Here is a 21,732-nt window from a genome sequence, read left to right on the forward strand (position 1 = left end):
ATTTCCTTTGATAAACAGAAAACGCTTGAACAGAAAAACGGTAGAATAATAAGTAGAAACTTAAAATGTCTGTAAGTGGTACAGTTTGCTGGATTTCTCCTCAGTGTAGTTCTTATTATCTACTTTCAGTGAGATTATGGCCATGTCAACTGGAAGAGTTTGTATGTGACTTGCAGAACAAGAAACCAGTCTTTTAAGTCATCACGTGTGCTTTGCTGCACACTTTTGTTTACTTTTATAAAAGGTTACGATTAAGCATAGCGTTCTGCAGTTATGCTGTTTGGTAGGCCTTATTTAATGTACTGTTGATTGACTGTAATTTGAGGTCAAGAGTTCCGTACTTCGTGGATATGTTGTGCAGGGTGTAAATCATGGATGAGTGAGAACTTTGACTGTCATGTTATCCTTGTGAGGTAATAGCATCTTGCAGAAAATGTCATAAGTTGTGTGGACTTCAAATACTGTTTGTGTATGTGTGTACACTAGTTTTGAAAAGTAAATCTTATTGCTTATCCTCCTGCACAAGCTTTACGGAAGTTACTGCATGTATTTAAGAAGTACCTTTTATATAGATGCTTGAAGAAGCATACCTTTATTTTGTCCTGTTTCAAACACATCTTTTCTTTTTAAGCAATCGGCCAGTGAAATTCACAGAGAAACCTAGACCAGGTGTTCAGATGCTTTGCTCTTCATTCAGTGTAGGTAAGTCACATACAATTTGAGTTTAGCATTGTGGTTTCTCATCTTTCACCATAAGCAGTTGTAATACTCTGGTGGTGACAGCTTTAAAATACAGAAAACCATCAGCTGTGTAGTAAGCAATTGTATATATATGTACTGTTAGCCAGTTACATTAAATAGTGTTACTTGCCTTAGCCAACAGTTGAAGTCTGTTGAACTAAGTGATATTATTTCCCTTTTGTCATTGGTGATTTTACAGAAGTCACCTGGTGCTTGATTACTTTGCATTCATCTTTACTGGCTTTGGGTGTGAGGTTTTGGTTTGGTTTTTTTTGGGTGTTGTTTGTTGTTTTTTGGTTTGTTGTTTTTTTTTTAAACCCTTTGCATAGTGTCAGGGGCAAAATTAGTTCTCTAAGATACCACAATGAACAGCAGTGGAAGTGGTTACCACCAGTAGCAGGAGATCCTGATTCTGTGCCATTTGTATGCAGGGATGTTCATAAAGATCCATTCTTAAGAATCCACAAAAATACTTATAAATGTGCTTCACTCCTGGTTTGTAGTCTGCCTTCTTTCTAATCATGTGGGTGGCTTGTGGGAAGGCTTGCTGGTCCTGGACACTAGGAACGTTAGAACAAACTTGGCAATTGCAGAAATAAAATAGAAATCGAACTGTAGCTTGTTAATGTTGTCAGGGAATAGCCCTGAGTTTTTAAACTCTTCAGTTTACTTTTGTTAAACCAAGCATCTGAGAAATGTTGGTGATGTGTTTAATTTCTTATACTGTTGCTTAATTATTGCATTTTTTTTACAGGTGGTATGTTTTTAGCAACTGGTAGCACTGACCATGTCATCAGGATGTACTTTTTTGGCTCTGAAACACCTGAGAAAATAGCTGAATTGGAAAGTCACGCTGTAAGTAAGATTGCTAAATCCAATAATCAGTTATTTCGAGCAGTACTGAAGTTACAAGTTAATCACAGAATGGTTTTGGTTGGAAGAGACATAAACGATCATCTGGTTCCAACCCGCCTGCCATGGGCAGGGACACCTTCCACTAGACCAGGTTGCTCAGAGCCTTGTTCAGCCAACTAATGCTGTTAGTGGGTTTGTAGTAATGTTATTTTATTGAGTACTTTTAGAACTTACTCAGAATTTCAGCCAGTCATGTCAATGTGATGACCGTATAAAAGGCTGGAATGTGTCAAGATGATACTTAGAATTCTGTCTTTCCAACTGGATGTCATATATTTACCTAATTCTAAACTGGGTGGTTAGTTCTGTTGCTTCCCTCTGATGCAAGTGTGCTTAGCCACCTATATATTATATGCTGTATACAGGCAGTAGATAGGATGAGAATGTGGTTTTCATTACTCAGATTATTATTACCTGAAACCTTTTGTATCAAATGTTTATATGGGATTGAGGTTCTCTAATTTTGCTTGTGTTCATCTTGACCTTTACTCATGATTTCAGTGGCTATGCAAGCTACTTTATGCTTCTTACATAATAAGTCGGTTTTCAGGTTTAGTGTTATTTTGCCATGTGCTTTATGTAGTATGTGCTGTCTGTCTTTACTTGCTTTTTGATATAACTGATACCTGTTAGGAAAATAACTTCTTGGATAAAATGCTTTTATTTTTTGTGTACCTTAGTCTTGTGTACCTCAGACTTCCCCTGCTGCGGAGTCTTTACTTATGTTTGTGTGCTGAAGGTTGGGTCATTTTTTTTTTTTTCAGCATTTGATACACAAAGAATCTTTAGTTTTACTGGGGGGAATTCAGTTTTCGTTGAACCCTTACAGGTCTTTCAAGGGCAGCTCTTCAAATACTCATCTTAATTTTGTTTGCCTTAATGAGTTTTCTCTAGTACTGAATCTGACTTTAACCATTTATGTTACAGTGGTAAGGCTTAATCAATATGTATTTTTGATGTAGAGAAGACTTTAAGATCTGAAGATACCTGAGTGTGCCATTTACTTTTCCTGTAGTTCGTATTGTGATTATAAAAAAAAAAAGGTCATTAATTGTATATTTCTTAAGGAGTGTGTAAGTAGGAATGGGAACAACAGATTCCTCTCAATTTAGTTGGCTTAAGGTATTGGAAATATATAGTCAAATATTAGTTAATTGGCTGCCAGGTTATTAATGGACAGTTACTTCATCTGTCAATAATTCATATTTAATTGGGGCTTTTAAAAAAATTACATTTTAAATGCATTAACAGTTAGTGAATTCTGGTACTTGTTGGACTTGTTTCACCTTGCAGTTAAAACTTAGAAATTATACAATCTGCAATTTTTTCATTGTTTCAGATTTTGATAAACTCAGATTTGTGAATATGAAAAAATATGAAGTAATTTTCTGTTTAAAAATAGAATTTCTAACAAACTGTATTTTTTTACAGGATAAAGTTGACAGCATTCAGTTTTCTAACAGTGGTGATAGGTATGTTGAAAAGATGATCAAATGTGAATAAATAATGCATTATTTGGAATTAAAAATGTATTATTATTCTCACCTGTAGTTTTCCAGTAAAACTTTTTTCTACTTGAAACTTAGAGGGGAAATTTGGGACTAATGCAGGAGAAGACAATTTTCAGCTTTCTTAGCTTTCTATTAATCTTTATTTGACAATGTCTTTGGACTGGCTGGGTTTTTATTTACCTAGAGGAGTACTTTTTAACATACCCAGTATACTTGTGGCTTCAAAAACCTTTTCTTTCCCCTTCTTTCAGTATTGGACCAAATTAGGAAATGGAACAATGCAATGTAAATGATCTAAAATCAGTTTTAATTCTTTTCATTTTTTCCGAGCCTGCTATTAATTTTTAAGAAAATTGATGTAACAGTTTTGCAACTGTTGAGGGGGGGAGGGGAGGAGAAAAAGGGGGGTAAAGGTGGAATGTATAAATTTTATTTGTAAAACTTCACCCATCTTTCCAGCACAGAATGGAATCAAAATTGATCTCTGATTTGTCTATCACTAATGAAGATGTGGATTTTAGCCTTCCGGGTAGACTTACACTTGTAACCCTAAGTTGCAGCTTTTGTTATTATTTCTTTTTTAATTGGGATTTTTCTCTTCTTGAAAGCCAGATAACTGTTACCAAGAACACTGCAGTTCAGAAAAACTTTCCTGGGCTACTGGAAAGTTAATGGACTGGTAACAGTAAGGAATTCTCTTGCACAGAAACCTAAGATTTCAATTCTAACAGTCTTTCACTGTAATGTTTTAAATTGTGGTGGTGTGTAATTAAATATACTTAAAAGCAAATTCATTTGAAGATGAATTAACAGTCTTTTAAAATTTCTTCAAGGTTCATAAGTGGCAGTAGAGATGGAACAGCTCGAATCTGGCATTTTGAGCAAGCAGAATGGAGGAGTATATTGTTGGATATGTCTGATCGATTACCAGGGTATGTGAAGAGTTGCCTTTTTTTTTTCATCCATTGTACTAAGCCAGAAAGTTTGAAAAACTTATCAATATTAAGATGAAGTAGTGTGGTCTTTGGGGGGGATGAAATGAGTGTTCTGGTCATTTAACAATTAATTGTATTTTCTTTGTTATGGGAAAAAAGTTACTGGAAAGTGCAATGGATCTCTATCTGGATTTCAGTCAGACACCTGACTGGAGAAACATGTTTAAGATTAGTAAAAATAGAGTAGATCATAACCTCTTTCTTGAGACGTCATGATGGATAATAGGTGGGTTTCATCAAGAACTGATCTTGCTGAATATTATTGATTCTTTTGTACTTTTTAAAATGTATATTAATGAAATACACAGGTGGCACGCAGTTTGAAAAGTGTTATTCCAATTTAAGATCAGAATATTGCATGGCACTGGATAAGTGTGAAGGATGGTTGACTTACAGAATGCTCAGTCAGCATTTGTAGACACTAACCAGAAATTAATTTGTAGGTGATTGAGAGGGGGGAACTAACACAAAAACCCTTTGGGTATAATAGGTGATTGAAGGGTGGTTGAAAGCTCCTCTTGTGATGCAGCCATGAAAAAAATAATGAAGTGGTAAAGTGGTTTTACCAAGTGGTGTTAATATGTGAGATCTTACTGGCATCTTTCTGGGTTAATATGCACAGTTGTAGTTGTATGTCATTTTAGAGAGTGTCTTTTTTAAAACAGGCTACTGGTTGATGTGGAATATAGATAATACTGTGTGAAGCTGTGTTTCAAAGAAAACTTGTTCTTTCAGTTGACTGATGCTGAGAGGGAGTGTTATGCATCTTATAAATGTATTTTGGGGAGAGAAACAAGAGGATAGATTGACATTAATGGATTAGTCATGTAATAAGTATTTAACATATATACCCTGGGAGTCAGAAAAAAATGCTTTATTGTAGAGATTAGCTCCTGAAACAGTTTCAAAGCTCTTGATGGTAAAAAGTCACAACTTTTCAAAGAAATTATGTCAGCCAGTAACTCAGAACCACGCAGCCGCTTGCTTGCTCCCCTGCGCCCCCTGGAGGGATAGGGAGGAGGATGTGCATCCTGGAGGGATGGGGAGGAGAATCAAAAGAATGTAACTCCCACAGGTTGAGATAAGAACAGCCCAGTAACTAAGGTATAACACAAACCCGCTAATGCTACCACCAATAATAATAATGATAAGGAAAATAGCAAGGGAAAAGAATACAATTCCTCACCACCCGCCAACCAATACCCTGCCTGACCAGAGCAGTGATCTAGCCCTTCTGAGTAACTGCCTCTAGTTTATGTAGTGGGCATACTGTGCTATGGTATGGAATACCCCTTTGGCTAGTTTGGGTCAGGTGCCCTTTCTCTGCTTCCTCCTGACTTCCCTGGCAGAGCATGAGACTCACAAAGTCCTTGGTCAGAGTAAACATTACTTATCAACAATTAAAAACATCAGTGTTATCAGTGGTGTTCCCAGGCTGAAAGTCAAAAACATAGCACTGCACCAGCTACTAAGAAGGAGAAAAATGGCTGCTACTGCTGAACCCAGGACAATGTTTTATTGTAGAGGGTAGCTTCTGAAAGAGTTTCAAAGCTCTTGATGGTAAGAAGTCCAGCTTTTTAAAGAAATTATGTTAACACTTTTGATTGTAGAAGAGACAAGGCTCTAAAAAACCTTTTTGCCTTGCATCTGAAATGGGAAAGAGGTTAGCATGTCCTGTGAAACAAGTGTGCTAGAAATCCAGATCTACTTTATAGTTGATTGCTCCAAAAAGAAAATGAAGTTTATGGGCAAGAGTTTCAAAATTAATTCTTAACTTCCTTATCCTTGTCTGGTTTTTAACATGGGGAAAGGGGTTATTTTCCTGTGCTTTGAGATTGAAATGGGCACATTAAAAATATCTCATCTTCTTTAATTCTTTAAAATAGTGATGCATGTTCAGAGGAAGACAAATTCATGAAGCCTAAAGTAACCATGATAGCTTGGAACCAAAATGATAACTATGTTGTTACGGCTGTGAACAACCATCTGCTCAAAGTTTGGAATTCCTGTACAGGGCAATTACTTCATGACTTGGTGGTATGTAATTTTACTTGCTTTTTGAAGTAGATGGTCTTCCTGGAGTTGAAATGATGTGTGCACACCAAGTTTGTAATTAGATCTGATTTGTCTTCAAAGCTTTGTATGAATGGTAAAGTAGGTATAGTGTTTGTTAGATTATTTATTTTTACTTTTTTTTTAATAACCAAAACTAGCTGCTTCCTCCTGGATTTGAACAATCATTTTCCTAGCTGCTGTGTTGAACTTGCTTCTCGAATTGAATAAATAAGTTTTTTATGCAGTAACATACTTGTCCATTGAATAGTTCGCTCTCCTTTGGCAAAATATCCATATTTCTAGAGTTCCTGCTTGAATCTAGAAAATGAGTAAATTTCAAATTATAGTCTTTTTGACTACTTGGAGGTTTGCTCTACTTAGGTGCCACAAGTAGCAGTCAATATAGATGGAATATGAATTTGGAAAAGTCCATATATTCTTGGGTGCAGCATGTAGGGTTCTAATTTCCAAAAGTCTGAGTGTCAGAAGAGGACAGTACAGTGCTTTGGACTCTACTGTAAATATCCTGTTGATGTGAATTTATGTCCATGTTTGCATACAATATGCAATTTTAAATTCTAGGGGCATGCGGATGAAGTATTTGTCTTGGAGACCCATCCTTTTGATTCCAGGATAATGCTGTCTGCAGGTCATGACGGCAACATCTTTATATGGGACATTACCAGAGGCACAAAAACAAAGCATTATTTTAACATGGTAAGAACTTCTATAAGTACCATTTCTTTTCTCAGTGCACAGTAGTGTGTTTGCATATTAATTTAAAGAATTGCACCACCACACACACGCACTGCGCTGTTTTGTAAAAAAGACACCAAAAACCAACTATCAAAAAAAATCCAAACCAATCCATCATAATTTATGATTTTTTTTTTTCCCTGGAGCTTTTACCACTGAATATCTTGGTTACTGTAACTGTAGAAGCAAAGTGATCAGGAGCTAGTTTTAACAGTTCAGTGTGACAGAAAAGGCCCAACATTGCCTCCCTTCTCTGCTCTCAGCTGGCCACTTCTGTTCTCTAACTTGAATGAAGTGCCTCTCACTGAACCTTACACTAACCTGAGCCAGTTCACTGATTTTCTACAAACGTACTCTTCAGGTCCTTCCACTGCTCCTTTCCTGTAGGGTTTCCAAGTAGAATTTGGTCAGGGAGGTCTTAATAAGCTTCTGAGCCAAGGAAGATGAATTGTAAGAATTTGCCATTAGGTGTGAGGATTGTGAAGTGTAGGGGAACAGAACAGGACTTTACTTACATCACAGCCAACATCTGAGCTTTTCTGACTTGAACTTTGGTCTGTGAGATGTGGTGAATAGTGACACCAGGGCTTTTCTGCTCATTGTTACTAAAGATCCTTGTGCACCTCATTCGCAGTAGCTGTTTCCCTTAATGAGATGAGGTGTCATCTAAAAGAGTGGAAAAGATGGTCTAAACCAAGACCTTTAAGTGTCTAATGGGCAAATATTTGCCTTCTCAACAGCCTTAAAAATTGTAATATAATTACCATAAGTGTTAGTGGATTGGTGCAGTTCTTGAGAGCTCCCATGACATTTGCTCCATTTGACAACTCGTGATTAACACTTTATAAAGGTTATTTTCCTTGAGACTTAAGTTATGATCCAATGTTCATATTAATTTTTTAATATTTTTTTTTCTGGTTACAGTCAATAGTGAAGTGATTTTTTTTTTCTTTAGCTTTAAGATTCCTTGTGCTTTTCTTGCAATTGGTTTAGCAAAATCAGTATACATTTAGCTGCAATTAATTTTTATACAGTATATTAACAGCTAAAAAGCCTCCAGAAGCCTTTTTTTTCTTCTTTTTTTCATAATACTAAGTTGCCATACTTTTTAATGCATCTTTTAAAATTGAATGCTATATATTTTTAAAACTATGACTTAGGAGCTTGCATGTCAAGGGGAAAAGAAATAAACTGAAGTAATTAGATTGTTTTTTTAATGGAGATATTTAAGAGGTGCATGACGGCTTTTGATAAAATAATTGATTTTTGATGTTGCACTACAATTTATTCAGAAAAAAAATGGTCAAATAATCTTGAGTTTCTTTCCTTCAATCTAGATTGAAGGCCAGGGACATGGTGCTGTTTTTGACTGTAAATTTTCACCAGATGGGCAGCATTTTGCATGTACAGATTCTCACGGGCATCTACTGATATTTGGTTTTGGCTGTAGCAGGCCTTATGAAAAGGTAAGTTTAGTCTTCTATTGGAATTGTTTATTCAAGTTTCTAACTGAAATTAGGTTAAGTAAATTTGTTCCTTTAAAACATTATATGTAAAAAAAGGGTTTTGTATGAGTATGGGATTAAAATATAACAGGTTCCTTGATGACTAAGTTCTCTTGTATGTATGGTCCTGGCACTGCAGAAATAATCAGTGTCTTAACATTCCCTTTGGAGTAGCTCCCAAGAACTTTTCTGTAATACACCTTCCAGCCAGCTAATTGCATGTTAATTATTCAGCCTCAAAATTACTTTTATTTCTATTTTCTGAAAATAGTTTGGTGTTGAAAGATTGAAATATGTCACTGTCCTGGGTTCAGCAGTAGCAGTCATTTTTCTCCTTCTTAGTAGCTGTTGCAGCGCTGTGTTTTTGACCTTAGTCTGAGAACAGTGCTGATAACACACTGATGTTTTTAGTTGTTGCTAAATAACGTTTACCCCTATCAAGAGCTTTCTGAGTCTCATGATCTGCCAGGGAGGAGGGGAGGATGGGAGGAAGCACAGACAGCGACACCTGACCCTGAGTAGCTAAAGGGGTATTCCATACCACAGCGTATCATGCACAGTATATTAACTGGGTGGAGTTATCCGGAAGGGCCAGATTGCTGCTTGGATTGGGCTGGATATCTGTCAGCGGGTGGTGAGCACTACTACCTGATTGACAAAAAAGTATGCTGGTTGTATATTAAGAATAATTTACTGGTTTATTTCAGTTAGTAGAATTTACAGTTCTTAGGCCTTTCCTTATTCAAACCCAAATTTGCTGCAGTATTTTGATGAAAATAAGCAAAAATAAGTATTCTTCCAACACTGTGGATGTTGAAATGTTAGAAAAATGTTCATGGCATAAATGTTACACTTTTTTGAATCCATCAGTATGTTTCATTTTTGTTTTGGTAAATACATGTGTTTGTTTTTTTTGAAATGGCTCTTAAAAGTGCGGTTCTTGACCTATGCTTTTCTTCACTTCTCTCTTAATTTGCAACAGTAATTCCATGTTTGGCATTTTAAAGATTTTTTCTTGCTCTGTATTCTTTGCTGAATTTTTTTGAAAAAGCCACGTTGAACGGGGCTTTGAACAGCCTGGTCTAGTGGAAGGTGTGCCTGCCTGTGGCAGGTGGGTGGAACTAGATGATCCTTAAGGTCCCTTCCAACTCAAACCATTCTATGATGAAATTAAAACTTGCACTTTTTGTCTTGCTCATCACTGCTGGAGGAAACATACTATGGTCTAATATGTATGTAACCATTTTCCTTCATCTGCATGAATTTAACAGACTGTTTCAGTTACAGCAAAAAATTACTGGTGGACATTGCATAATTAAGAAAGAACTTTATTTTGAGAGTTTATGATGAACTTCTGACAATGATTTTCTTGCATGGAAACCAGGGAAACTTTTTCTGAGTGTGGAGCTTTAAAAAATAGAATGAAATGTAAAATACTTGAGTGTAAAGCAGTGCTTCTGCTTTCAGTTACCTTAGTTTGTTGTTTTCTAAAAGCATTTTGCTGCTTGCCAAAGCACTAGCAAAAAATGAGAGTACTACAACACACATACAGGTTAATTGTAGCTCTGCGTATCTCTTCGTATTGTGAACTTGCCCTTTCTTTTAAGGAGATTCTGGATATTTTACTGTCACTTGTTCTTTGTTTTTTAGCGTACTCTTTTTCAAATTGATAACATAAAACTTAATTTCTTTCTAGATTCCTGATCAGATGTTCTTCCACACTGACTATCGGCCACTTATTCGAGACTCTAACAACTATGTTCTAGATGAGCAGACTCAACAGGCTCCTCATCTCATGCCCCCTCCCTTCTTGGTAGATGTGGATGGAAACCCTCATCCAACAAAATACCAAAGATTGGTGCCAGGAAGAGAGAACTGTGCAGATGAACATTTGATTCCTCAACTTGGTTATGTAGCAACAAGTAAGAACAGTATCACTGAGGTCTTAAACCTGGAAGTGGGAGTTACTGTAGTAATTCTCAATGGAAACTGAGTAGATATGACATGGGTGATCTAAAAATGCCTGTATTTTCCCATATGCTATCTTATCATGTTCACTAAAGATGCTGAAAGGTCTCATAGTGAATATGATTTTAAACAAGCGGAAAAAAAAATAGATTGTTCGAATGGGTGTCTTAATTCTGCCTGCAGGCACTGACATGCACAAACTGTTTAAGTTGTGAACTCTGTAAATGTCTTATTTGGAATAAGCAATTGGAATAATTTCATTGTGTTTAGTTGCAGAACATCTCATGGTGATGTGAACAGTGAGATTAAATCGTTTACAGGAGTCAGTTAATTGTACCCATTCATTTTATTTGTATTACACTTGCAAGGTGACGGAGAAGTGGTTGAACAAGTTATAGGCCAACAGACAGTTGATCAAGATGAGCAAGGCTTGGAACCCAGCATTCTTGATGGCATGATTAGACAGTTGCAACTACAACAAGATCAAAGAATTGGTGCAGATCAAGAATCTGCTTCAAGTGTTCCACAAAATGGGGAAGGAACGCCTAGAAGAGGTTAGTACTGGCTGGTAAATTCTTAGGTAACCTTAGTATTTTTGTTATGCTGTGTGAAATATTTCAAATGGGTTTTAACTTTGTTGTATCCTGGACTAAGATTCCCTTAAAATAGTGATAGCTGATTAAGATCTTTTTATTCATTAAAACACTGCTACTCCTGTGATTAAATCACAAAACAAAGTTGCTTTGCTTTTCCTTTTAAAGAGTTTTCCCTTTTAATTGTATTCCTTGTAAAGTCTCTCATGCTCAATAGTATTTTTAAAGAATGCAAATAAAATTTATAGGAGCTACACTTAACTCTTCTCTAAAGTTTGCAGAATAAATATTTTACTGTATTATTCAATAATAATATGATACAGTATTATTCAAACTGGATTCCCCTCTCCCTTCTTTACAGACTTAAACCAGACACTCTTCTGATCTGTGTCCTTGTAGCTTTAATTATGTAAGCTTATCTCCAGAAAAAGTACTCTTTAAAGACTTTGCAAACCTCAGAGCTGCCAGAAATAATACAGAAAAACACCTGTCACATTATACTTCCTTTCGCTGTATTAAAATAGTAGTATAAATAACTGTTTTATAAGTAGATGTGTAATCTCACAGTAATTTTCTGAAGGTGATAATCGGTCCTATATTTAGGCTTATAGAGCTAAAAGTATGTAAAGTGCGAAATTTTTATCTTGTAGAAGGAAGAAACAAGGTTCTAATTCTCTGTGGTCTGCAAAACAAAAAAAATGCTGTTTGGGATTTTTTTTATATTTTAGCTTTTAGAAGACCAAGTTTAGACATCCAGTCTCCTCCCAATATTGGCCTGCGACGTAGTGGGCAAGTTGAAGGTGTGCGTCAGATGCATCAGAATGCTCCACGAAGTCAGATGGCTACTGAACGAGACCTTCAGGCTTGGAGACGAAGAGTTGTTGTACCAGAAATACCACCAAGCTTACTCAGGTCTGTAGGCAGCTTACAGGGCTGCAGATGTGACCAGGGAGAACACATCATGTTCTTTCTAAACCTAGACTTAAGCTAACAAGGATACATGGTACAGATTGAAATAGTTCAGTGTTGTGGTCAGCTGTGCTTAAGAACTTTTTCATTGTGAAGTCTGTTCAACAGTAATAGATGGAGTTCTCTAGTTTAATAGAGAACTATTATCCCACATTTCAATGTTTTAAGTCATCTTGAGGCTGGCTAGATTACTTTGATTCTTGCCAAAGTAAAGTGATATAGGTTAAATTCATTTAGATGAAAGTGTATACTGAAGGATTGTGCTTTTGTGAGGATTGTGGGGGTGATGTGTTAACAACCAGCACTGAGCACTTGAAATGCTATAGCAGTTAGCTGCTTTCGAATGTGTTTTCAGTATGCATCTGTGAAAAGAAGAATTAATATTGATAGCTAAATAATTCCCTTTAACAGTACAACCATATGTGCTGCCACATCTCTGAAGTATCTAAAAAGCTGTCTTGGTGTTGGGAGATAGAGTAATTGAAGAGAAAAATGTGGACTGAAAATGCAGTTGAAAAGGTTTTATTACATTCTGGTATTTTCAAGGAAGACTTTCTTAATATCCTTTATCTGGAAAGGAGAATGTGGTATAGGTGTTTGGGTCCTTTAAAGAGAACAGGTAATTTTACTTTTTTTTAACATTGCCAGAACAGATGTAGAATTAGATTTTCATTGCTTTCTCTTAGGAAGCAGGAAGAATATCGAATTGCTAAAGGGGAAGAGGAGAGAGATCTCTATGCAACAGAAAAGAAAAAGTCATTCGAGTCACTGGAAAAGGTATGTGGCAGCTTTCAGGAAAATGGACATTCTGTGCCCAGGGATAAATCATGGTTTAAAAAATGAAAGCAGGTATTTCTGAAGGTATGGTCTTCAAAGATTCCTGCTGGTTCAACTTCTGCTTATTGCAGGACAAGGTTGGATTTATTTTTATGAATGCGTATAATTCTTTTTTCTTTCAACCTTTCCTCCTTCCATCTAAGTTAATCTTAAAGTTAGGTTTGATTTCAGCCCATTCTGGTTTCACTGTAGTTAAAGTTTCAAAGAGCTCTTGCAGGTCCATGCTAAAGCACTGAGGTGCAGATGAAAGAGTTCAAGGTGCCATATTTGAAGAAGTGTAGGCTATATTGCTATTCCCTTGTCACTTAAGATGGCAATGTTCTGTGTGTGGGGCAACTTTTTCAGACTTGCTCAGTTTTTAACATTTTTTTCACTAGCCATTTTCTGGAAAAGGTCAGTAAGAAGGAAAAATTGTTTATTATAAAATTTCCATACTGTAGTAGCCTGATATGCTGTGTCTTGCAGTACAAAACAATTTAATGCAAGAATTCTCCTACACCCTTCCCCTAACTGGGGGAGTTGAGGATTTCTGGCCCTCTAAGAATTGCATGTTTGTAGGCAGTTAATGTTTTCATTCTGTAAATATATTTATGAAGTAATTTGAATGTCCCTGTCATAGTAGCTTATAAAGAGTAATTGCTTAGGATGGCTACTAAATCTGGAATCATGAATAGCAAATTTAAAATTATTGGCTTACAGGAAAATTACTTCTGGTGAAAAGGAGTCTTGACATCAGGCTGGGATGTGATTCTGTTTCCATTCAGCTTTTGCCCACCCTTTCACCTCCTAAGTTTGCGACATACATACTTGTATGTAACCTCTTTTTTTACTTCCTATATAAATTAGAGTGACTCGGAGTCTTCGTTAATACAATCTAAGCGTAGACTACATAGACGGAAATATCCCAGTTACCGAACACGGAATAACATTGACCAGCTGGAGTCCTCTGATGAAGAAAGAGATAACTGCTTTGGCTTGATAGAGCAGGTAAGTTCTCTTCTGAGTTAGGTATTTTCAACCACGTACCCCAATAAGTGAAGTTCCATGTAAATGTGTGTTTTCTTTCTTAAAACAAATGAGCAAAAAGAAGAAATAAAATCTTTTAGCAGGCAAAGTGTTGCTATCATACCATCATTGTTAGCGCTTCTCAGACCTAGGTATCTTGCTTTAATAATGGCAGTATTTCCTTCATTTTATAAACAGCTGAACTGGTTTTGCTGAGAATCTTCTAAACCAAATGCATAACCCAAGGCAAAAAAACAATATAAAATGCCAAGCTTGGCTTAGTCACATTAGGATTTTAGATGTTCTGCTGTTTCTCTACAAAAACCTTCCAAATTTGTGCGCACACCTAAAATTGGGAATTTTGAAGGCTCTTCAGAAAGCATTGTTTTGCCAGGTAACGTGATTCTTCCACAGTCTGATTATCCTGCTGAGTCCTGGCTTGTGGTGAAACAGGACTTTGCTGTAGGTAGCAGGAGCTTTTGACTGTTGTGTTCTCAAATGCTGTAAATCAGTGGGAGGACTGCTTGGATTACAGTTGTCTTGACTTGCACACAAGGAAATTGTCTCAAACTGGGAAAGGGGGAAGAAGTGGAAGGAGTAGAGAAGGTTGGACTTGTTGGACCAGTTGCTTTCTTAAGGAAGAATCGTGAACAGAATGGGCGATATGTGGGAGATAAGAAAATTTCTTAAAGTAAGATTAAGAATTATATTCTTTGGAAATAAACTCTCTTCTCCTAGCCTCATAATAAAGAATTCTGATTTTTTTTAAACACAAAAAGAATTACTTTAATGAAAAGTTCATGTTTTTCTTATTTTGGGAATAGGGTGGAAGGGGAGTTGCAGGAGACTTTTGGAACTTCATAAATTCAAAGTACACAGAGCACAGTAGAGTTATGAACACTGTCCTGTAGATACTACATATACTGAAATATTTTTGAAGAGATGTTAGTTCCAATAGTACTCAATAATATAAAAAGCTGAGCTTTGATGTAGATGGTTTTATTTTTTGTTGTTTGTTTTTTTGTTTGTTTTAATCCTACAAATGGTAGGATGAAAGGAAGAAATAACTCAGTATTGTTCATCCTGTACACTGTGTAAACAGGTTTTAGGGGTAAGACTTAACATTGTTACTCTGAAAATAACAATTAGTTGGACTAACTCAAACAGTATCGAACTGGGAGTTGCAAGTTAAATCTTGGGGGTTTTTTGTTTGGTTGATTTCTTTGCTTGACAGTATGTAACTTGAGACATGAGTAATGTATTATACTTGGTAATTTCAGCTATGGAAAACAAGTAAAACATGATGCAAATAAACTGTTAAACAACAATCAGGAAACTACTTAGGTTGTAATATATTTTGACGTATCTTGACTGTTTAGTTTAGCATCTTGATACATGCATAACAACACCCAGTTAGTACTTGGTCAATCAGGTGATACTATAATCAGAAAAATCACATGATTTTAGCTTGCATAACTAATAAAAAAAAAGTACTACTCCTGTAACAAGATAAATGCTATGTTGTGTGCAAATGGGAGACATGATTGCTTTCTTATCTTGTGCCTTTTGCAATCTTTAAAGTCTTCCTTTGCATTTTAGTGAGCTAGATTTTACTGTGTACTTTACATGACCTAATTACAGCATCATAAGTCTGGAATTTGAAGGAATCAAAATCACCTTCCACTTTGTCCTGATGAATGATGTGACCTTATTATTAGACTAGAAAAAGTAGAACTGTCATATGGTAGGGGGATAGGAGTATTGCTTTGCCAAGAGCGAATACAGCAGGTGGGCCCACATGGCTAATACAATGTGAGTGAACATACAGAAGTTATTGATTAATAGTGTGCTTGTGGGGTTAATAGGGTAATTTGAAATCTGCTCAAAAAAAGAACTACTTTCATTTCCATTTCAGCAACTCTTTTTACCAGGTTTCTTGCGAACTTATTAATATGCAGACATGAATAGAGGATGTGTTCTATGTTTCAAACCCTTAAAACATGTGGTGTGAGAAAGCTCTGGATTGACTCTGCGTATTTTTTAAATCAGGAAGCTGAAGAAAGTGAGGGCTCTGGCTCATCTGATGAAGAGGAAGAGTGGAGAAGTGACAAGAAAAGCAACAGTAATAGTTCTAGGTAAAAGTGAACAAATCCTGGCTTTAACTGTAACAAGTTTTAGAAAAGTTGCATGGAAGTTCTGTCATGCTTAATATGTAATAATTTTGGAGGGTACTGCACTGAGAAAATTATATTTTTATTTGGAGTTCCATTTCACCAAAACATTGTCTTTTTATATAGTTTCAAATACTTTTACTGTTTTTCTAGATGGCAAGCAGAAAGATGGAATGGTTTTTATAGTGAGTTTTGTTCTATTGGGTTTTTGAAGGGTGTGGGGTTTTGTTTGGTTGAGGGGAGGTTTTGTTAACAATGCAGCAACTGCCAGTTTCTGTTACAAAATGGTTGGTTGGAAAGAATTATTTTGATAAGGCTATAATTCTGTTTAGAACTGAAGTTATAGATAACTTTTTAATCCCTCTGCTGTGGCTTTTTTAGATATTCTTTCTAGAACTCTATAGTAGTAGAATAAGGAAGGAGAGAGAGAGGTATAAGAAAGGCAAATGTGTATCCCTGAGATTTATTTAACTATCTTTTTAAAGAATGTAGATAGTTTTTGGCTAATGTCTTCTTTAGGGAGGGCTCCCAACTAGTCCAGAATCTCATTGCACAGCTTTCTTGAATAAATTACTTATTTTGGAATTCACCAGCCTTGATTTCTTAAAAAGCCCCATGGTTTTAAGTATGGTGTTCCCCAAAATTTATGAGAAGCATCAAGTGAAGTAATTGTTACAACAGGTCAAAGTAATTTTAGTTCTTCTGTTAGAACTTTCAACAGCAATCTGCATCTGCAGTTATTTGTCTAAAAGAATTTAGCATTCTGAAATACTGACAGCTTTGTTCTGTGTTTGTATTTTCCCTGACTCTATCCACTATGGACAGTGATTCTTCAAGTAGATACTCCGACTGGATAGCTGATGCAGGGATTAATTTGCAACCTCCAGTACGGACTTCTCGACGGAAAGCTATCAGGTATTGCAGTACTTCAGAAGAGGAAGTATCAGCAGAGAAATCATCTCCTCCAAAGAGAAGAAGAAGAAAAAGGAGAAAAAAACCTAAACCAAAAAAGCAGGAGGAGGTATACAGTTAACTTCTAATTACTCTAATAAATTACTCTCTTAGGTTTTCAGACCTCTTAACTGGCACCTGTTAAAGTAATTTTTATTGCCATTGGACAAGGATATTGGTATCACTACATACAGTGTACTTTTAAATTAAATTGAGACTATTCCAAGTGCAAAGTGTCTGCAGATCTGTACGGACAAATATACATTCCAAGTGAAGTCATTCTCACTTTTCAAATAAAAAGGGTTCTCAAGGTTGCTGGTATCAAAGGGGAAATATGATAATTAAAAGCAGAGTTAAATAAATTAAACCAGGTTTTTAACAGTGTTTTAATCTAATAATCTGTAGAATTATTTAAGTAACATCTTTTTGAAAACTTAAGCAAAATAGTCACTGTATTCTTATGTTTGGGATTTTATTCTTGAACTTTATTTTTTTTGCAAGTTACAATACTTCTCTGCATGAAAATTTTCAAGTTAATTTAAATAATTATATTTTTTTAAATTACAGTAGCTGTGATTTGCTGTTTTCTACTAAAAAGGGACAAATACAGATTTTTAATACTTGGGGTAATTTTGGTATGTTTTTCTCTCAGTTGTTCTGCTTTCTTCCAAGTATTCTCAATATGACAATTTTGGAACTGTTTAGTATGAATATTTACTGTGTGATACAGTTTTAATCTCAAATAGTTTCTTGCAGCCTAATAGATAATAGTAATCTTGTTCACTTAAATCTTCATAAAGGGAAAGAATGCTTAGTATTAGTACTACAAATACAGTTAGAACTCAATGAAAGCCTTGGAGTTTTTCTGCTAATACTTTCTGGAAAAGTACTTTAGTCTCGTTATAAGTTAAGGTTTTTATCTACAAAATTATAATGGAATAAGTTGTTTTGATTTCATGTCAGGAATATGTCCATTATGCCTGATTTTGTTCTCTATTAAATGTGAAGGTGAATTCTGAAACACAGCCAATGAACTTGGAATTGTCATACGATTTGCATCCTCCTGTTTGGATAACAGACACAGCTCTTCGAAGATCCCCTTTTGTCCCTCAGATGGGTGATGAGGTAGGAATATCGATAGAAATCTTTAAATGCTTATGTTACCTAACATAATTACTTAATATAGGAAAACATTTACCATTTGGGGTTTGTTTTTTTTCTCAGGTAATATATTTCCGACAAGGGCATGAAGCTTACATTGAAGCAGTTAGAAGAAATAACATTTATGAATTGAATCCACACAAGGAGCCATGGAGAAAAGTAGACCTTAGGGTAGGTTTTCATTGAAGATACAGTGGGTTCAATACTAGTAGTATGTGAAAGAAGAGTTGTGTTACATGGTTCACAGAACATTGATTTGTGACATTATGCTATTTCTTACAATGTTTCCCTATGGAAACAATACAGGAAAGTGACTTCAATTACCAGAGTGGAAAGCCCAAATAACCTGTGTTAAAATTGCCAAGTCTGGTGGACTGTCTTCCATTGAACTCTTTCACAGTTCAATGGTTTTGCCTTTTTGCATGGGGGTACAATTCATGTGCTTGGTTAACTAATGTTAAATTGATAGTTCTGTGCATATTCCAGAAAGTAGAACTTGCTGAAACTCTTTGTTCTCACCTGTAGGATCAGGAATTAGTAAAAATTGTTGGAATTAGATATGAAGTTGGGCCTCCCACATTGTGTTGCCTCAAGCTTGCCTTTATAGATCATGCCACTGGAAAACATACAGACAAATCATTTTCCATCAGGTATGTGCATCTCTGTTTTTCTGAACAGTATTTAAAACTGCATTTCTTTTTAAGCTGCTTCCTAAAGCCCTAAAGTGCACACATGAAATAGTGGTGGGATTTTTTTTGTTTGTTTTTTTTTTTGTTTGTTTTTTTCTAACCTAGATACCACGACATGCCAGATGTTATTGATTTCCTTATATTACGTCAGTTCTATGATGAAGCACGGCAGAGGAACTGGCAAGCTTGTAAGTGTGTGTACTAAATATTTTACCAAATGATTTTGAAATCAGAAATTTATCCTTGGCTAATTGCTACATATGCTAAATGCTATCTGCTTCTAACTTCAGAGGGCTCTCTGGTATGTGGGGTCTCTCTGCCCCTTAGAAATATGAGCCTAATAACTGCTGTATTGAGCCTTTTGGAGGGATTACTGTAGATCTGAGGTGCAATCTTCAAAACATATTGAGGCCTTGGTGTCCCCCTTTTCTTACTTTTAGCTACTAGCAAACTTACTCAAATTTTAGCACTCATATTCTTTTGGCATAATAGCAGTTTCATCTTTCATTGAATATCAGTGGGTTTAGATCTTCAAACTGAAATACATTAATCAAAAGTTTTTCTCATTGCATGTAGAAGAAGCATAGTTAAATAACTTTTCTTAGTAAAATATCTGAGCAGATTTTTTTTTTTTTTGCGCTAGCTGATAGGTTCCGATCCATTATTGATGATGCATGGTGGTTTGGAACAGTGCTGGGTCAAGAACCATATCAGCCTCAATATCCAGATAGTCATTTTCAGTGTTACAGTGTTAAGTAAGTATGAAAAGATTTTGCACTTCTAATGTGAGTAGTGTGGATTGCCTCTTACATAGCTGGTTCATTTGGTATGAGAATGTATTGTTCAAATGATTTCACTGGTCATATTATCCCTTCTTAGTGATTTCAAGTGATTATCAGTTCTTAGTGGTTTCTAGTGATTATCAGTTCTTAGTGGTTTCAAGTTGCTAATCTAACACAGTGTGAATAGGTAATAACTTCTGGCAAATTTTCAGTGAATAATATGGTAAAAAGTTATTGATATCTTTCACATTTGTAAATAATTTTCTGTATTGACTAGTGGTAGACCTCTTTCACAAATCAAGCAGTGCAATTTTCTGTGTATGTTAATTATAATTTGTTTTGGATGGGGCATTCTAAATCTGTTACTGATATATTCGTTATGCTTCAAGTTCTTGAACTTCTGTCTTTCATGTTGTAGTCCACATGAGCAAGTAAGTTGATCTCATACTGTCATTTGAGACTCTTGTAGAGGATGTTTCCAAATGTTGCTCTCATCATGCTTGACACATGAATGTTGTCAGACAGAAGAATGTTCTATCTTGACAGAACTTTAGTCTCTTCACTGCCTAGTGATGTTCTGCCATATTTCTTATTTTGCAGATCCCACTTGTAATTTCACCTTTTGATTTCTTCTTTGGGTGATATTTAGCTAGGTAACTGGCAGATAATGTGACCCTGTAACAGGCAAGTCCCTTTGCCTAGAGTACTTGGCAGGAGATAATACCACCTGGATGAAGGCATATAGTATCAAGTGCATTGTTCAAAGCATGGAATACCAATTAAGTAAAGGATATTGGAGTAGAAAAAAAAACCTGTTTAAATGAAGGCCAAGAACATCTGGGTCAAACTAGTAACAAGATAGATGAACCATTACCTTCTTTACCACTGCAGGTTCTGAAAAATTACTTCGTATTATCCCCCCATGACAGGTTGACAGTAGAGGTGATCCTATGCACCCTCTTTATATTGACAAAGTATCTCCTTCACACAAAGTAGAAGAAATGTGAACAAAGGTAACTTTGGCCCTCAGTGCTCAGAATCAGGATATTGTCAACAGCACTGTACCAGTAACTATGAAGAAAATTAACTCTATCCCACCTGAAATGAAGACACTTACCAAGTTGTCTGGAATGGTTCTGGGATCTTCCTTGCTTTGGATTCTTCCAGCAAGGGGGAATTGCCAGGAGAATAATCATTAAATACATAATATTCCAATTTCTGTCATGACCAGGGATTCTTTTCATGTCTTTTACAGTATATTTGATATTCAGAGCTACATTGTTAGAAGGCTTTCCCTACCCCCCACTGTCTTTCTGACAGTTACTTACTCACCCATGATGAGAAAGTACATACAGACAAAAACCTGAGATCCAGACTCAGTACATTGATCTCATTCTGCTTTGGACTTTTGTCTTGGCCAAAGAGAGTATCTTGACAAGCTAAAATGGTACTGATGCTTACTGACATCTTATCCATGTCCCAGGATAGATACACAGGAGTGCATGTCTCCTGCAGGTGATGTAGGGGTAAATTATTCAAGTTACTAGCTAGTATATTTTCCCTTGTTTTGTAAAATGATGTCCAGACTAAAAGTCCACTGAGTCCAGATACCAGTGTGAAAATACAACTGAATCCTGTTTCAAAGTGCTAAATTTTACCAGTTAAGTAGCTCAAACCATGGAGAATATATGTTACCTTCTGAATCTTATCCCTTTCCTATGTTTTGTTAGGCTACCAGTTGTTCCCTCAGAGTAAGTTCAGATGGGGTTATTAGTTGTTTTCTTGGCCAATTAAAACTCAAGATTCCAGTTATGAAAAAGAGCCTGTAGTCAGTTTCTTAGACTTCTTTCTTCTGTGAATTCTAAAGGGTGTTCCAATATTTCAATAAACCAGCATTTACCAGGGTAAAGTCTAGAACTGCTTTGAAGTTAGCTTAATAACTGAATAGGTAAGGAATGCAATGCTCTTTAAAGACCACTTTCAAAAGAGAGCTCTTTAAAGATTTGTGCTGCTTTTGTAGAGAATGTGACTTTGTTCTACCTTGACTCACAAACAGCTCCTCTAGAGAAGATTCCTAAAATATGTATATGAAAATACTTTAAGTGTTTTGCAGGTATAGTTAGGTTTT

At 35.8% G+C, this 21,732-nt stretch overlaps 1 protein-coding gene across 1 annotated transcript in view; it reads left to right on the plus strand.

The window, feature by feature from the left end:
- Positions 1-21,732, plus strand: part of BRWD1 (bromodomain and WD repeat domain containing 1) — a 55,294-nt gene that overhangs the window by 9,818 nt on the left and 23,744 nt on the right. Inside the window, exons 10-28 of the mRNA XM_013129681.3 lie at positions 632-702; positions 1,496-1,596; positions 3,088-3,128; positions 4,001-4,099; positions 6,049-6,199; positions 6,800-6,934; positions 8,311-8,439; positions 10,175-10,400; positions 10,815-11,000; positions 11,768-11,951; positions 12,695-12,785; positions 13,692-13,832; positions 15,900-15,985; positions 16,847-17,042; positions 17,981-18,097; positions 18,197-18,304; positions 18,659-18,783; positions 18,928-19,010; positions 19,466-19,577. Coding sequence (XP_012985135.3) covers positions 632-702; positions 1,496-1,596; positions 3,088-3,128; positions 4,001-4,099; positions 6,049-6,199; positions 6,800-6,934; positions 8,311-8,439; positions 10,175-10,400; positions 10,815-11,000; positions 11,768-11,951; positions 12,695-12,785; positions 13,692-13,832; positions 15,900-15,985; positions 16,847-17,042; positions 17,981-18,097; positions 18,197-18,304; positions 18,659-18,783; positions 18,928-19,010; positions 19,466-19,577 — 2,382 coding nt within the window. The remainder of the gene's footprint in view (positions 1-631; positions 703-1,495; positions 1,597-3,087; positions 3,129-4,000; positions 4,100-6,048; positions 6,200-6,799; positions 6,935-8,310; positions 8,440-10,174; positions 10,401-10,814; positions 11,001-11,767; positions 11,952-12,694; positions 12,786-13,691; positions 13,833-15,899; positions 15,986-16,846; positions 17,043-17,980; positions 18,098-18,196; positions 18,305-18,658; positions 18,784-18,927; positions 19,011-19,465; positions 19,578-21,732) is intronic.

Source organism: Melopsittacus undulatus, chromosome 2 (assembly GCF_012275295.1).
Source record: "Melopsittacus undulatus isolate bMelUnd1 chromosome 2, bMelUnd1.mat.Z, whole genome shotgun sequence".
Lineage (NCBI taxonomy): Eukaryota > Metazoa > Chordata > Aves > Psittaciformes > Psittaculidae > Melopsittacus > Melopsittacus undulatus.